At 35.3% G+C, this 17117-nt stretch overlaps 1 protein-coding gene and 1 pseudogene across 1 annotated transcript; both read left to right on the plus strand.

Annotated features, from left to right (window-relative positions):
• Positions 1-782: 782 nt before the first annotated feature.
• On the plus strand, positions 783-2490 carry LOC145624427 (alkane hydroxylase MAH1 pseudogene; annotated as a pseudogene).
• Positions 2491-3565: 1075 nt separating this feature from the next.
• On the plus strand, positions 3566-9781 carry LOC145560054 (prolycopene isomerase, chloroplastic-like). Its single transcript, XM_081621314.1, has 9 exons — positions 3566-3794; positions 4753-4976; positions 5274-5384; positions 6207-6260; positions 7049-7336; positions 8026-8217; positions 8297-8455; positions 8680-8916; positions 9292-9781. The coding sequence occupies exons 1-9, from the start codon at positions 3626-3628 to the stop codon at positions 9604-9606; spliced, it is 1749 nt and encodes a 582-aa protein (XP_081477440.1). The 5' UTR covers positions 3566-3625; the 3' UTR covers positions 9607-9781.
• Positions 9782-17117: the final 7336 nt, after the last annotated feature.

Here is a 17117-nt window from a genome sequence, read left to right on the forward strand (position 1 = left end):
AAGAAAAGAAAAGAAAAGAGGTGTGTCACCACGTATTGAAAATAAAATACTCCATATGGTAAAGTTTCAGTTTGATTAAATGCATGCGATGGATAAGATGTACGTAGTGTATAGATCAAAGCGTAAACATTAGTGCATGATCTGATTACAAAAAATAATGTGGAAGATACTAGCATAATAATATTTGATACCAAATTACCAAGAGATATATTGATGATATCTCTAATACTTACCATTTCTATATTTGAAATGTGGATTGATCACATATTAAAAAAATAAATAAAATTGATACATTTATTAACTGTACATTATTTCCACCCATCTAATCCTACCAATTTATAAAGTGTGTTTTTTCACCTAATTTTTCGCTAATTCTAAACCTGTGAAACTTACTCCGTATTTGATTTTATCTTAACTGACATGACTTATGAACTTTTTTTAGCAATTATTAAACTTATTAGCTGTATATTAAATTTTGATAACCCTTGTTAACTCTAAACTAAGCTAAACTTATGTGACTTTTCAATCTGAATATCTCAAAACTTATTAATCCTTATCAAAATTTATTTTTCCTCCGTTTCATAATGTCCTTACGTGTCTTAAAAATGTGTGTTAAGGACAAAAATTTTTCCATTTTTAATCTTTTGTACATTGTATAGCTTCTCTTTAATTTACATCTTGCACAATCCATTATTCATTATCTTTCTTCCACAATTTTATATCAATAATGTTCTTTAACTCCTTTCTATATAAAGGGGCCATCACTATAGTCCATCCATCCATATACATAATAAACAAAAACATTAATAATAATTCTCCTAGAAAACAATACACCATATTTTCTCATCTTTTCTAGCTTAAGCCCATAATATTACTCCTTTTTACCAACAATGGAGTACCTTGAAATCTTTCTAGTACTCCTCTCCATGCTTCTCTTTGTCAACCTCTATCGAAACAACATCGGGCTCCCGACGAATTGGCCTATAGTTGGGATGCTTCCGGCACTCCTCATAAACGTACATCGAATTCATGACTATTTCATTGAGATCATGCTAAAATCTCAATTGACCTTTTTTCTTAAGGGTCCTTGGTTCACCAACATGTACTTGCTTGCTACCGTTGACCCGGTCAACGTTCACTATATTATGAGCAAGAACTTTGGGAATTATCCAAAGGGTCCTAAGTTAAATGCAATTCTTGACGTACTAGGAGATGGAATTTTTAACACGGATTTTATGGTTTGGCAATATCATCGAAAAATGGCTCATTCTTTCCTTGGTCATCCAAATTTCCATCATTTTTTGGTCAAGAAAACATGGGATAAGGTGGAAAATGGACTTATCTCGGTCCTTGATCATGTGTCCGAGCGTTCTAAGGAGGTCGATTTGCAAGATTTGTTTTCAAGGTTCACGTTCGATACAATATGTACCATCATTATGGACCATGATCCAAGGTCTCTATCCGTCGATTTGCCTAGGGTTCCATCCTCGAAGGCCTTGGACGATGTTGAGGAAGTGATTTTCTATCGACATGTCGTGCCATCTTGTGTTTGGAAGTTCTTAAGGTGGTTGGATGTTGGAGAAGAGAAGAAGCATAGGAAGGCTTGGGAAACTCTTGATGATTTCATCTATAAATGTATAGCTATTAAAAGAGAAGAATTGAGTAAGGAGCAATTTTCCAAGGAAAAGGAAGACAATAATGAGGTGAGTAACGATCTATTAACGTTATATATTAAACAGGATGAGAATCACAAGACTCCACTTGGTAATCAAGGCGATAAATTCTTAAGGGATACAATTTTGAACTTTTTTGTAGCTGGACGTGACACAACTAGTGCCACGTTAACTTGGTTCTTTTACCTCCTTTCACAGCACCCACGTGTTGTTTCTAAGATTAAAAAAGAATTAGATGGTGTACTAATAAATAGGACAAACTTTAAAGAGGTGAGTGGCAAGTTGGTGTATCTTCATAGCGCATTATGTGAAACTTTACGATTATACCCTCCAGTAGTGTTCGAGGCCAAGTCCCCTCTTGCGCCGGACATATTGCCTAGCGGTCACCCCGTGAATCCAAACATGGAAATTATATTCAACATGTACGCGATGGGAAGGATGAAATCTATATGGGGAGACGATTGTTACGAGTTTAAGCCGGAGAGATGGGTAACGGAACAAGGGAAGGTTAGACATGAGCCATCGTACAAGTTTTTAGCCTTCAACGCCGGGCCAAGAACTTGTCTAGGGAAAGAAATGGCCTTCACACAAATGAAGATTATCGCGGCTACTATAATCCAAAACTATGACATTGAACCGGTAAAAGAACATCTTGTTGTTCCTAATCTCTCTATAATTCTTCACATGAAGTATGGGTTTAAGGTTAAGATACTTCGTTCTCAGTGATTAATAAACCTAATCAGTAGTAATCACTGAATAATTGTGTAGATTTTGTTGTTAATGATATTTGAGTGTGTCTAATTTGTGGTTTTGCTTGAATAAAGTTACGTATGTAATTAAACAAGCTACGTTGATGAGAAGTTACACCAGCCCTATATTGTCTTATTGTACGCAGAATTTATTGCGTTATATGTGGTATCACATGCAAATCGTTTGGTACTTTCTTCCTTAAGATAGCATTCTCCTTAACATTTTATGTTTCTAAAGTCTCAACCATACATCCATTTAATAATCTTTAAAATTAGAGTTTTAATTTTCAACACTATTATACTTCGTACTAGTATATAGTTCTGAAGACTACATACATTAAAAGAGCTGAAATTTAAAATTTAAAATTTAAAATTAAATATTAATTATATTCATTAATTCGTGATTTTGTCATACATCTCTAATTAATCGGGGTACCTACTTATATTGATAAGTAAAATGTATTTTACGTTGCATTAAAGGCCGCATATCATTACTCTAAAAATTACGGTGTAATAGTAATAAGGTAAAAACTGATATGATGTCACAAGCTCTGCTTATTGCATAAGTCAAGCCATTATTATCATATTACTATTGGAAATTTGGAAATCGATTATATTTTAAATATTTCACATATATAATAGTACTATTATAATTACTATAAGGTCAAACTTGTGTGATGGTAAACACATTTGGTCAAACCATGTCAGTTATTTTATAATCAAAAGAAATTAATATGGTCAATTAAATAATAGAAATAAATTCGAGTTGGGCATGGGTTAGGCCGACACGAAAATTGGTTAGACATGACACGAAAATGATTCAACTCGGCACAAGAGGTACACTAGTGAGTAATGTCTCATGGGTTGTGCATCAAAATTCCATTTTAAGTCTGGCATAAATAAGATAGTTCAATCTACATGCAAGTTCGCTATGGTTTGCTAAGCTAATACAACACAAATCCGATGCAACACGATTCTATTCTTAGTTCTATTAAAATACAAACCATTTAAACACGAGACACGCTAACATGACACATGAGCTTGTATTGATCAGCCCGTGCCCAATCGAGAATACTAGACCAAAGGAAGCAAACGTGGTTAGTTAAGAGCTATAGAAATCAAAAGGCCAAAAGGAAACAAAAATGGATCAAATTCTACTCAAATTCCTATCTCTCACTCCTCATTTCTACTATTTCAGCTTTAATGGCGTTTTCTGGTTTCTCAATCCTCCCCAAATTCCATCATCTCCCATCTTCAACTAAGTTTTTCCCTCAAAATTCTCAATCGAATTCAAATAAATCTTCAATTTTGGCGCGAATTTCCAACGGTCAGCCACCTTCTTCCACCAACGGTCTCCCTCCTTCCATTTCAGGTTTTTCTCAATCTCTTTTAGTTGATTCAATTCGAAAATTTTCATTTGCAATTTCTTGATTTTGGTTTAATTCATCATAATTTATGCATTAGACTTGTTAATTATAGTTGTGATACTATATTCCGGCCAAATTATGGTTTGCGTTTATTTGATAAATTATTTCCAGTTCCAAAGTAGTAACCCTTGATTTCGATAGAAATTTGGGATTAGGGTTTCGATTATATTGCTTTTTCAAATGTTGGATTTTCTAGTAGAATTGTGTTGACATGATGAAATTAGGGATGTTAAATTGTGAATGTGGTATAAAATTGTTAGTAATTTGGTATCAGATTAGGTCTTGCAATATGGTATCCGAGGCAATTCTTAGGGATAACATGTAAATTATGAGGGTTGTTTTGGCAAAGGTATGCTGGATCCTAAGAGGTTAAATAGGTCTTAGCGTTGTCATTCGAGCTTGTCATCTTAGGCAACCTTTTCTTTGCTCTATGGAGTATGGACTATGCCACTATACTAGAATGCTTGGGCATTAAGTGTTGTGGGAAGATTTTTGACACTCGAGAAGGTAGCCTTTTTGTTTCTCCTATGTTTTCACATACGCTTTCATATAAAAGTATAGGACATGAGTTAAAATCCTAATGATGGGATGTCGAGAAAGGCATCCAATTAGATTTCATGTAAGACTTACATGACTAAGGAGTAAACCGTCGGATTAACAATAGTCATTGCTTTTCCTTGCATTGTTTCTTGTCTTACGTGGTAAGGGCACAATGATTTTAGTGGAAACACCTTAAATGTTCCCTTCATTCATCCCTATGTTTACAACTATATTTGTGATGAGGGGGTTGTGTCATTTCTCAAACAAAAGAAATCATGACCTCCTTCTAAAAGACATGCTTTAGGATTGCAATTCAATGTAGAGGCAATCTGAATAATATTTTCCTACTTGCACATCTTGCAGGCAGACCTGAGGCTGATGTAGTAGTCATTGGGAGTGGCATCGGAGGACTATGTTGTGCTGGACTTTTAGCAAGATATGAGCAAGATGTTCTCGTGTTAGAAAGTCATGACCAACCTGGGGGTGCTGCTCATGCATTTGAAGTTAAAGACTATAAATTTGACTCTGGACCTTCTCTGTTTTCTGGATTTCAATCAAGAGGTCTTCAGGCAAATCCACTTGCACAAGTAATTTTCTTCAGTCCCTTTAACTTTACTCTTGTGTTTTGTTTAAATGTTTCTAGATCCTTGATCTTAGCATTATACTCTGTTTGGGAAGATGAAACTAGCTTGATAGATCCAAGTGAATCACTAAATTGATTTATTAAGTAACAACTATACTTAATCTAGAACCACGAGAAGTGAATGAGCAATACATATTTGTCAAGGATATTTACTAACATACCTTCATATCAAGAAAAAATTTGAAATTATATGCAGAATATCTTATAGCTTCCTTGAACTCTACTAATTTCCTTCTTGCAGGTGTTGGATGCCCTTGGTGAAACAATACCCTGTGCAAAGTATGATTCATGGATGGTTTATTTACCTGAAGCAGAATTTTTGTCACGAATTGGACCCACAGAATTTTTGAAGGTGATTCCATAATTGCTAGTTTGTTCTTTGATTTTCTTGCTTTACTTTTTTTAGAATATATTTGTATTCTAATATTGTACTCTGTTATAGATTTAATTATGTTGTGAGGGAGGGTATTAGAATATATCATGAAACAGAAATTTGAGTGTTATTTATGGGGAGGAAGAGTGAATCTGCTCTGTTTGGTGCACTTACTCTATAAATATTGTAGCCAAGCTATATCTACAAAGCCTTTCTCTGCCAAATTAACTCATAAAGGCGTAGTGTTATATCCTAAGAATTGTACTAATTTGGTTTGACCAGTAAAGAAGTATGGCATTCCCTTAGTTTACAAAATATGTACCTATTTACTGGTGTGTTGGTTAAAGAGCTCAAAATTTGACCACGGATTCTAACCAATATGCAAGGAAAAAATATATATATAGTCATTTCAGGTCTTGTTGAAATCTTCTTTATACTTAGTTTCCAATAAGTAACCTTTTGTTATTTTTGATAATACGGAATTAAAAATATTAACGATTAAAGAAGAGCATCCAAAAGTGAGAAAAATTAGTTGGGTACATCAAATGAAAAAAGAGGGAGGAGAAGAAACTAAAGTGAAATGAAACGATAGGAGAATCAGCAAATTACTATTTGTTAGCTAGTTAGACAAATGACTTTGGCCGCACTTCCATTCTTCAGATAAATAGTTAGACATTCATCCTATAGTCTAAAAAGTATCTCTTGGCACATATTGTTTGACATTTAGGTGTGATTATATTTTAGCTTTAATTTTATCAAGTGCACTTATTCCAGTTCTAACCCAACAAAGTAGATTTACAGGATCTTGAGAAGTATGCAAGTGCCAATGCAGTGCAAGAGTGGAAGAAGCTTCTTGTGAGTACCACTATCCTCTCTTTTCTTATGTTTGAATATTTAGGGGGGCGTCAAGATCCAAAGGGTCTCTGTTGTGTCTTGAAGTATGCTATTTTTCTCAGATTTTGTGTCCCAAACTTATCGTGGTAAATTGATACTGAAGAAGTTCTCACTCATGTTAAAACTGCTATCTGGTATTTATGGCTGTCATAATAAACGATCACTTATGCTTCATATAGTGATATAGGAGTGATGATGATCCCACCACATGAGCTAATTAAGCCTAGTACAGTCCTTAACAATTTGAGCTCAATTTTGATGAAAGTCATATATAACAGATAGCAGTTTTGTTTCATGCAAATAGTCAAAATGGGTGAATTAAATAAAAAAGGTAGGGTTATTCAACTTTTATATACGAGTACAACTTATAAGGACAATTTCTTTTTGCAATCGCATGAATTTCACAAAAGTCTTGTAAGTGTTTCAAGTAGAAAAATAATTAGCTTTAAAATCTGGCCTAAACTAAGCATTTTGTTTGGGTCCAAATCGAGATGTGAATTTTGAGCTTGCCATTCTCAGCTAAGCTCAGCTCCTTATTACCACAAGCTTGGGAAACGAGAACTGGTAAGTCATGGAGGCATGCTAATTTTTGTGAGCACTGTTTGCAAAGTCATCTATAAAATTATAGCAGGCTTCTTTTATAACTCATGGCTATGGGGAACTGTAGCGTAATGTGACATGGAAGTCTATAGTTGGGGAATAGATGATTTAATCGTATTGACGTTTTAACAAACTGCTTCTTATAACAGGATGCCATAATGCCTCTATCTACAGCAGCAATGGCTCTCCCTCCTTTGTCTATAAGAGGTGATCTGGGTGTCATTTCAACTGCTGGAGCTAGATATGCTCCTTCTTTATTGAAGTCTTTTGCTGCAATGGGACCTCAAGGAGCTTTAGGTGCAACAAAGCTTCTCCGACCTTTTTCTGAAATAGTTGATTCACTGGGACTAAAAGATCCTTTTGTACGGAACTGGGTGGATCTTCTGGCTTTCCTTCTGGCTGGTGTCAAATCTAATGGTATTCTCTCAGCGGAGATGGTAACTATTACCCCTTTGTGACCAGCTCACATCTTTAATTGCATGAAATATTATAAAATTATTCTCATTTCTCACAATATAATGGATGTTAGTAGAATACTTTGGTTGCATTTTTTAAATTTGGCATTGGCAGTATAAAAAATGAAGACCAAAAATCTGTCTTTGTACTACTTTTCTGAATAACAGCAAATTTGATGTGCTGAGAACTTGAGATTAACTCAGTAAGGTACTGGAAAAGTTATATTCTGCCTTTTCTTGTATTTAGAGACAATTACTGAACCAAAAAAATGAGCAATTACAGTCTGGAAAGTGCCAAGAGCATAGTCTCCTGTGTTTCTAATTTACAGTCGAAGATGACTTGCCTAGTAAGATATCTAATTCCTGTGGATTGAGTACTGAATTGCTTATAGTCTTAGAGATACAACTCTATAACAATTTTTACATTGGAATTGTATAATATGAAGTATTTTGTTCTTCTTAGGCTGATTAAGTGCTTGCATTGTGAAGATTTTGTGACAAATAGTCCTTTGATAATTAAGTGCTTACATTGTGAAGATGTTGTGACAAATAATCCTTTAATAATTAAGTGCTTGCATGCTCACCTATTTAAATCCTTTAATAAATAAGTGCTTGCATTGTGAAGATGTTGTGACAAATAATCAGTCACTTTATCTGTTCCTTTTCTGCAGATTTACATGTTTGCTGAGTGGTACAAGCCAGGATGTGTTCTTGAGTACCCCTTACATGGAAGTGGAGCAATTGTTGAGGCCTTGGTTAGAGGAATTCAAAAGTTTGGTGGAAGGATCTCCCTTCGATCTCATGTTGAGAAAATTGTTGTTGAAAATGGAAGAGCAGTTGGTGTTAAACTCAGAAGTGGTCAAGTAAGTGGATAAAGAGAACGAGATGGCAGATAGATACATCTGCTGTGTAGAATCTTATGTTTATTCTGCTCTCCCACAGTTTATACGCGCAAAGAAGGCAGTTGTCAGTAATGCATCAATGTGGGACACCGTGAATCTGTTACCGGAAGAATCTGTACCTAAGACATTTCAAGAGAGAGTTAATTCAACCCCACAATGTGAATCTTTTATGCATCTTCATTTGGGTTTTGATGCAGAGGTGAGTTATCTTCAGTTTTCTAGTCTGCTTATTTCTGGTTGGCTTTATGTTGTGCCAAAATTCTGTTCACGTTGTTGCTCTTCTGTTTTTGTGATATTGTTATGTTGAATATGCATGTTTCTGCAATTTTCTCTTCCTGTGATCCTGTCATCTTCCATCATACTTGTCTCTTAGCATGATTTTTACAGAATGTTTGTACCATTACTTAAGGCTTGAGCTTTCAGGGTTTACGTGAAGACCTTGGTATTCATCATATTGTTGTGAATGATTGGAAGAGAGGAGTTGATGCAGATCAGAATGTTGTTTTGATATCAGTTCCCAGTGTTTTGAGTCCAGATTTAGCACCTCCTGGTAAGCATGTACTACATGCATACACACCAGGAACAGAACCTTTTGAAATATGGAAAGGGCTTGATCGTAGAAGTGATGAATACAAAAAACTCAAAGCAGAAAGAGCCGAGGTGAATCTCCTAATTCTCGTTGTTCATCTTTCTTTTTTTTTTTTTTGGTCACAAAATATTTTGTTGTCTTGGCTGTGTTTCCCTCACTAGGTTATGAATAACTATAGAATTCAACAACCCATTATAAGTTGCTTTTCTTGTTCATGCACTAGTTTGCAAATCCCCCACCCTCCCCTCTCAATCCGGAAAGAAAATTATGCAGCCACTCTCTCGTCTCTATCCTATAGCACCCTGATATTTTGAGGTTGATATGGTATGTGCGGATTTGGTTGACAGGCAAGCAAATGGTATTCACTGCCTAGTTATAGTCATGTTTAAAATTTTCCTACATTTACTTGGCACTTGATGAAAAAGATCACTTGTGAACACACACAGGTAATGTGGAGAGCAGTAGAGCGAGCACTTGGTCCAGGTTTCAACAGGGATAAATGTGAAGTAAAGATGATTGGTACACCATTAACACATCAAAGGTTTCTCCGAAGAAATAGGGGAACGTATGGTCCAGCAATTGAAGCTGGCAAAGGCACTTTTCCTGGGCATGCAACTTCTATTCCACAACTATACTGCTGTGGAGATTCAACATTTCCAGGCATTGGTGTTCCTGCTGTTGCTGCAAGTGGAGCCATTGTTGCTAATTCCCTCGTTTCTGTATCTCAACACTCTCAGCTTCTTGATGCGATTGGCATCTAATATTATTAATCGAATACGTGTATACTGTTTTAGCTGGTGTATAAATCTATTCCTCATTGCATACTAAAATTTTCAGCATTCTGGATTGATTTAACAAATCCTGTATACCCCTATTTTTTACTCTGAATTGAGATGTAAATGATCAGCTTCTTTTGAAAAACTTCATCCTACATAATCAGCAAATGATCTAGTGCAACACAAACAAGTTCATTCATAAGACTCATAACTCATACATTTTAAAAATAAAAAAATACAGCAAAAATGAATTTTGAAATTGATTGTATCACATTGGTCAAATTTTTTACCATAGCATACAACTAGAACATATATCTATGACAAAATGGTAACTTTTTAACATATAAGCTCGTCCGAATAAGATGTTGGAGGTTCAAAATTCTAAATAACCTACAAAGTACGTAAGCTACATCAACATTTACATTTATGCACCATCCTTGACAAAAAGAACAAGAATTTAAATTCGATTTCCATATCTTAGATATGATGATTTTTACCTCAATGTGTATTTGAGGTAACGATGTTCATATTTCAACCAGAAATAATTTAATATGAAAGTTGTTGAATTAACTTTGTCATCAATTTCATTTTCATCTTGAATATAGCAAGAGTTCTTGAAGAGAGAACGAGCTAGACTTAAAGTTAAAGCAGTAGTTGGGACTAAACCAATGACATTGAATTTGAAACAATCAATTCACTTTGTTGTTTATTTGGAAATTTGAACCAACACTTTCATCAGTTGGAACCTTCTTTTAGAGTAGGCCACTTACCAAAATTAATTATGAATTCCCCTAAATTAGAAAAAATTGTAAGATGACTTGATTATGGTAAATGAAGAAGAGTTTTGATCCAGGTGACTTCAATAAATATCTAGTATTAATATATTAACATGCACTTAATCTAAAATGAACTACTCTTATCGTTTAAAGCTGATTTGACCTACTCGACACGTATGATATTTATTAGGAATATACGAGTACATGCACAATTATAAGGGTGTTTTTTTTATAACTTTTGCATGTAAAATATGTTTTCTTAAAAAAATAATGGTCAAAATTAAATTTCACAAAAGTAACCTAAACAATTATAAGCAATGATATTTACATTATTTACTTCAAAAAAAATAGTAGATCTATAAACATACATGTTCAGGTTTCAGGCACAATCCGTAAGGTGCATCATTAATAATTATCTCTCTGAATACTATTTACTTGAACTATATACATTGACTTCGGATTTTAAATTTCGTTTAGCTTATTATTTTTCATCAACTTAGGGTATGTTCTGATTTACTAAGGTTCTGATTTACTAAGGTGAGCTGAACTGATTGGAGTTGAACTTAACTGAATAGAGCTGAAATGAATATTTTATGAGAAAAGGGAAATTAGGAAATGAACTGAACTAATTGGAGCTGAGCTGAACTGAACAAAAATTAAGCTGAAGAAAACACACCCTTAATCTACTTAATCTAGACTTATAAAAGTTATGAATTTCCATATCCCTCTTTAGAGTTGTCAATACGGATAAACGGGTCGGGTTTGGGTCATGTAAAAGTGGGTCGGGTTTGGGTCAGGTAAAAGTGGGTCGGGTCAACTCGGGTCGGGTCAATTCGGATTAATTCCATAACTTATGCGGGTTGGATTTGGGTTGGGTCATGCTTGAGTCGGGTCACGTCGGATCATACTTCTTATCGGGTTTAGGCCGGGTTAATAACAGGTCGGGTTACATTCGGGTCGGGTGAACAATAGGTCGGGTTTGATTCGGGTTTTCACAGGTTAAAACGGGTTAGGGTAATTCTCGGGTTTGAGTCAAGTCAATAAATTGCGGGTTAGAATCAGGTTGGGTCATTCTCAGGTTTGAGTCGGGTTCGGTTCAAGTCAATAATTTGCGGATTATAATCAGGTCGGGTCATTTTCAAGTCGGGTTCGGTTCAAGTCAATAATTTGCGCGTTATAATCAATCAGGTTGGGACATTTCCAAGTCGGGTCATTCTCGGATTAATTCGAGTTATGTTCAAGTCAATAATTTGCAGGTTACAATCATGTCGGGTCATTTCTAAGTCAAGTCATATTCGGGTTCAACTAACTATAAATAGATAATTATCATTTTTATCAAGCTAATTATTTCCTTTGACTATAATATATATGACAATATACTAGGGAACTATAGTCTATAATTTAGGAAAATTATTATCTCCTTTGACCATACAACAAATATATACTATATTTAACTCTTAAATTTGAGGATGATGCTCCTTTCTTTTGCTGGCCTGGACCGTCTTGGTCTCCCTTGACAAAATGCTTTGATCAACAATAATAAGGTGGTCTAAATTGCATTTAAGGTGATTTGAAATCGGGTCAAGAACAATTTGGGTTGAATTTAGGTCGGGTCAATAACAAGTCGCGTTAATTTCGAGTCGGGTTAGTAACAAATCGGGTTGAATTTTTGGATCAGGTAAGTAATAGGTCTGGTAAAATTTGGGTCGGATCAATAACAAGTCGGGTTGAATTTGGGTCGGGTCAATAACAAGTCGGGTTGATTTCGGGTCAGGTTTGTAACAGGTTGTGTTAAATTCGGGTCGAGTTAGGAACGGGGCAGGCTGAATTCAGGTCAGGTTAGTAACAAGTCGGGTTAAAACGGGTTAGGGTCAATTTCGGTTCAATTCGGGTTTGGTGCAAGTTAATTAAATTGGCCGCTGTAAATCGGTAAATCGGTGCAAGTTGTAAACTGGTAAATTGGCCGTTTAACAGCAAATTGGATGGTTCCACACACTCAATTGGACTAATGTAGGGTATTAATGACCATGGTAAAAATTTTGGCGATTTTTATTTTCGAACGAAAAAAAGTCAAAAAATTCCAAAATTATAAAGACTAATATCCATGTTTTTTTAAGAAATTTTGAAGGTTTCGGGGCCCGGTGTCGAAAAGTCTTGAAATTTTAGGGGATACATCTCAGGGTCATATAATTCCGTTTGGAACCATATATAATCATTATTTGTTGTCATAAATGTTCATGGTAGGCTTGAGTTAATGAAATCGGTGCAAGTTGTAAACCGGTAAATTGGTCGTTTAAAGGCAAATTGGATGGTTCCACCCACCCAATGGGACTCCCGGACGGTATTAGGGATAATGGTAAAAATTTCGGCAATTTTTATTTCCGGGCGAAAAAAGTCAAAAATTACAAAATTGAATGCTAATATCCATGCTTTTTGAGAAATTTTGGAGGATTCGGGGCCCGGTGTCGAAAAGTCTTGAAATTCAAGCGGATACTTCTTGGGGTCATATAATGCCGTTTGGAGCCATTTATGATCATTATATGTTGTCATAAATGTTCGTGGTAGGCTTGATTTAATGAAATCAGTGCAAGTTGTAAACTGGTAAATTGGCCGTTTAAAGACAAATTGGATGGTTCCACCCAGCCAATTGGACTCCCATAGGGTATTAGGGACCATGGTAAAATTTTCGGCAATTTTTATTTCCGGACGAAAAAAAAAGTCAAAAAATTCTAAATTGAAGTCTTTATATACACGCTTTTTGAGAAATTTTAGAGGTTTTGGGGCACGGTGACGAAAAGAATTGAGATTTTAGGGAATACATCCCCGGGTCATATAATAACGTTTAGAACCATATATGATCATTATATGTTGTCATAAATGTTCGCGGTAGGCTTGATTTAATGAAATCGGTGCAAGTTGTAAACCGGTAAATTGGCCGTTTAAAGGCAAATTGGATGGTTCTACCCACCAATTGGACTACCGCAGGGTATTAAGGACCATAGTAAAAATTTCGAAAATTTTTATTTTTGGGCGAAAAAAAGTCAAAATTTTCCAAAATTGAAGATTAATGTCCACGCTTTTTTAGAAATTTTGCAGGTTTGGGGCCCGGTGTCGAAAGGTTTTGAAATTTAGGGGAATACATATGGGGTCATATAATGCCATTTGGAACCATATATAATCATTATATGTTGTCATAGGTGTTCGTGGTATGCTTGAGTTAATAAAATCGATGCAAGTTGTAAACCGGTAAATTGGCTGTTTAAAGGCAAATTGGATGGTTCCATCCACCCAGTTGGACTCCCGGAGGGTATTAGTGACCATGGTAAACATTTCGGAAATTTTTATTTTCAGGCGAAAAAAGTCGAAAATTCCAAAATTGAAGGCTAAAATCCACGCTTTTTGAGAAATTTTGGAGATTTTGAGAACTGGTGTCAAAAAGCTTCAAAAAATTAAGGGATACATCTCGAGTTCATATAATGTCGTTTGAATCATATATAATCATTATATATTGTCACAAATTTGGCTTGAGTTAATCAAATTGGTGCAAGTTGTAACCCGATAAATTGGCTATTTAAAGACAAATTGGATGGTTCCACCCACCCAATTGGACTCACGGAGAGTATTAGGGACCATGATAAACATTACAAGAGTTTTTGTTTTCGTGCTAAAAAATTCAAAAAAAAATCCAAAATTGAAGGTTAAGGTCCACGTTTTTGAGAAATTTTGCAGGTTCGAGACCCGTTGTCGAATAGCTTTTAAATTTTATGGGATACATCTCGGGGTCATATAAAGCCTTTGGAACCATTTATGATCATTATATGTTGTCATAAATGTTCGTGGTAGGCTTGATTTAATGAAATCGATGCAAGTTGTAAACTGGTAAATTGGTCGTTTTTAAAGGCAAATTGGATATTTCAACCCACCCAATTGGACACCCGGAGGGTATCGAGAATCATGGTAAAAATTTCGGCAATTTTTATTTGAGGGCGAAAAAAAGTCAAAAAGTTCAAAAATCTACGCTTTCTGAGATATTTTGGAGGTTTCAACTCATGGTGTCGAAAAGCCTTGAGATTTTAGGGAATACAACTCGGGGTCATATAATGCCGTTTGGAACCATTTATGATCATTATAAGTTGTCATAAATGTTCGTGGTAGGCTTGATTTAATGAAATCGGTGCAAGTTGTAAACTGGTAAATTGGCCGTTTTTAAAGACAAATTGGATATTTCAACCAACCCAATTGGACACCCGGAGGGTATCGAGAACCATGGTAAAATTTCGGTAATTTTTATTTGTGGGCGAAAAAAAGTCAAAAAGTTCAAAAATCTACGCTTTTTGAGATATTTTAAAGGTTTCAACTCATGGTGTCGAAAAGCCTTGAGATTTTAGGGAATACATCTCGTGGTCATATAATGCCGTTTGGAACCATTTATGATCATTATAAGTTGTCATAAATGTTCGTGGTAGGCTTGATTTAATGAAATCTGTGCAATTTGTAAACTGGTAATTGGCCGTTTAAAGGCAAATTGGATATTTCAACCCACCCAATTGGACACCCAGAGAGTATCAAGAAGCATGGTAAAAATTTCGGCAATTTTTATTTGCGGGACAAAAAAAGTCAAAAAGTTCGAAAATCGAAGACTTATATCTACGTTTTTTGAGAAATTTTGGAGGTTTCTGGTCATGGTGTCGAAAAGCTTTGAGATTTTAGGGAATACATCTTGGGGTCATATAATGCCGTTTGAAACCATATATAATCATTGTATGTTGTCATAAATGTTCGTGGTAGGCGTGAATTAATGAAATCAGTGCAAGTTGTAAATCGGTAAATTGGCTGTTTAAAGGCAAATTTGTTGGTTTCACCTACCTAATTGGACTTCCGGAGGGTATTAGGGACCATGGTAAACATTTTGGCAATTTTTATTTTCGGGCAAAAAAAAGTCAAATAATTCAAAAATTGAATGCTAATATCATCGCTTTTAAAGAAATATTAGAGTATTCGGGGTCGGGGTCTGAAAGTCTAGAAATTGTAGGGAATACATCTCGTGGTCATATAATGTTGTTTGGACCCATTTATGATTATTATTTGTTGTCATAAATGTTCGTGGTAGGCTTGTTTTAATGAAATCAATGCACGTTGTAAACCGGTAAATTGATCATTTAAAGGAAAATTGGATGGTTCCACCCACCCAATTGGACTCCCGAGGGGTATTATGGACCATAGTAAACATTTCGGCAACTTTTAATTCCAAATTGAAGTTTAATATCCATGCTTTTTTAGAAATTTCGAAGGTTTCGGGTTCCGGTGTCGAAAAGAAATAAAGTTTTAGACATACGTCTCGGTGTCATATAATGACGTTTGGAACTATAAATGATCATTATATGTTGTCATAACTCATAAATGTTCGTGACAGGCTTTAGTGAATGAAATCGGTGCAAGTTGTAAACTGGTTAATTGGTCGTTTAAAGGCAAATTGGATGATTCCAATTTCCACCCACCCAATTGGACTCCCGGAGAGTATTTGGGACCATGATAAACATTTCAAAAATTATTATTTTCGAGCAAATAAAAGTCAAAAAATTCCAAAATTAAAGGCTAATATCCACGCTTTTTGACAAATTTTTGAAGTTTCGGGACCCGGTGTTGAAAAGGATTGAGATTTTAGGGGTACATCTCAGGGTCATATAATGGCGTTTGGAACCATATATGATCATTATATGTTGTCATAAATGTTCATGGTAGGCTTGAATTAATGAAATCGGTGCAAGTTGTAATTCGATAAATTAGCCGTTTAAAGGCAAATTGGATGGTTCCACCCACCCAATTGGCCTCCCAGAGGGTATAAGGGACCATGATAAAAATTTCGGCAATTTTTATTTCTAGGCGAAAACAAGTCGAAAAATTCCAAAATTAAAGGCTAATATCCACGCTTTTTGAGATATTTTGGAGGTTTCGGGGCTCGGTGTCAAAAAGTCTTTAGATTATAGGAGATACATATCGGGGTCATATAATGCCATTTGGAACCATATATGATCATTATATATTGTCATAAATGTTTAGGGTAGACTAGAGTTAATGAAATCGGCGCAAGTTGTAAACCGATAAATTGATCGTCTAAAGGCAAATTGGATGGTTCCACCCACCCAATATGACTCCCGGAGGGTATTAGAGACCATGGTAAACATTTCGGTAATTATTATTTACGGGCCAAAAAAAGTTAAAAAATTCATAAATTGAAGGCTATATCCACGCTTTTTGAGAAATTTTGGAGGTTTCGGAGCCCGGTGTCGAAAAGTCTTGAAATTGTTGGGAATACATCTCGGGGTCATATAATGTCGTTTGGAACCATATATGATCATTATTTGTTGTAATAAATGTTCGTGGTATATTTGAATTAACGAAATCGGCGGAAGTTGTAAATCGGTAAATTGGTCGTTTAAAGGCAAATTGGTCGTTTAAAGGCAAATTGGATGGTTCTACCCACCCAATTGGACTCCCGGAGGGTATTAGGGACCATGGTAAAAATTTCGGTAATTTTTATATCCGGGCGAAAAAAGTCAAAATATTCCAAAATTGAAGGCTAATATCCACGCTTTTTGATAAATTTCGAATGTTTCCGGGACCGGTGTCGAAAAGCATTGAGATTTTAGGGGATACATTTCGGGGTCATATAATGACATTTGGAACCATATATGATCATATCTGTTGTCATAAATGTTC

Source organism: Chenopodium album, chromosome 1, assembly GCF_948465745.1.
Source record: "Chenopodium album chromosome 1, dcCheAlbu1.1, whole genome shotgun sequence".
NCBI classification, from domain to species: Eukaryota; Viridiplantae; Streptophyta; class Magnoliopsida; order Caryophyllales; family Amaranthaceae; genus Chenopodium; species Chenopodium album.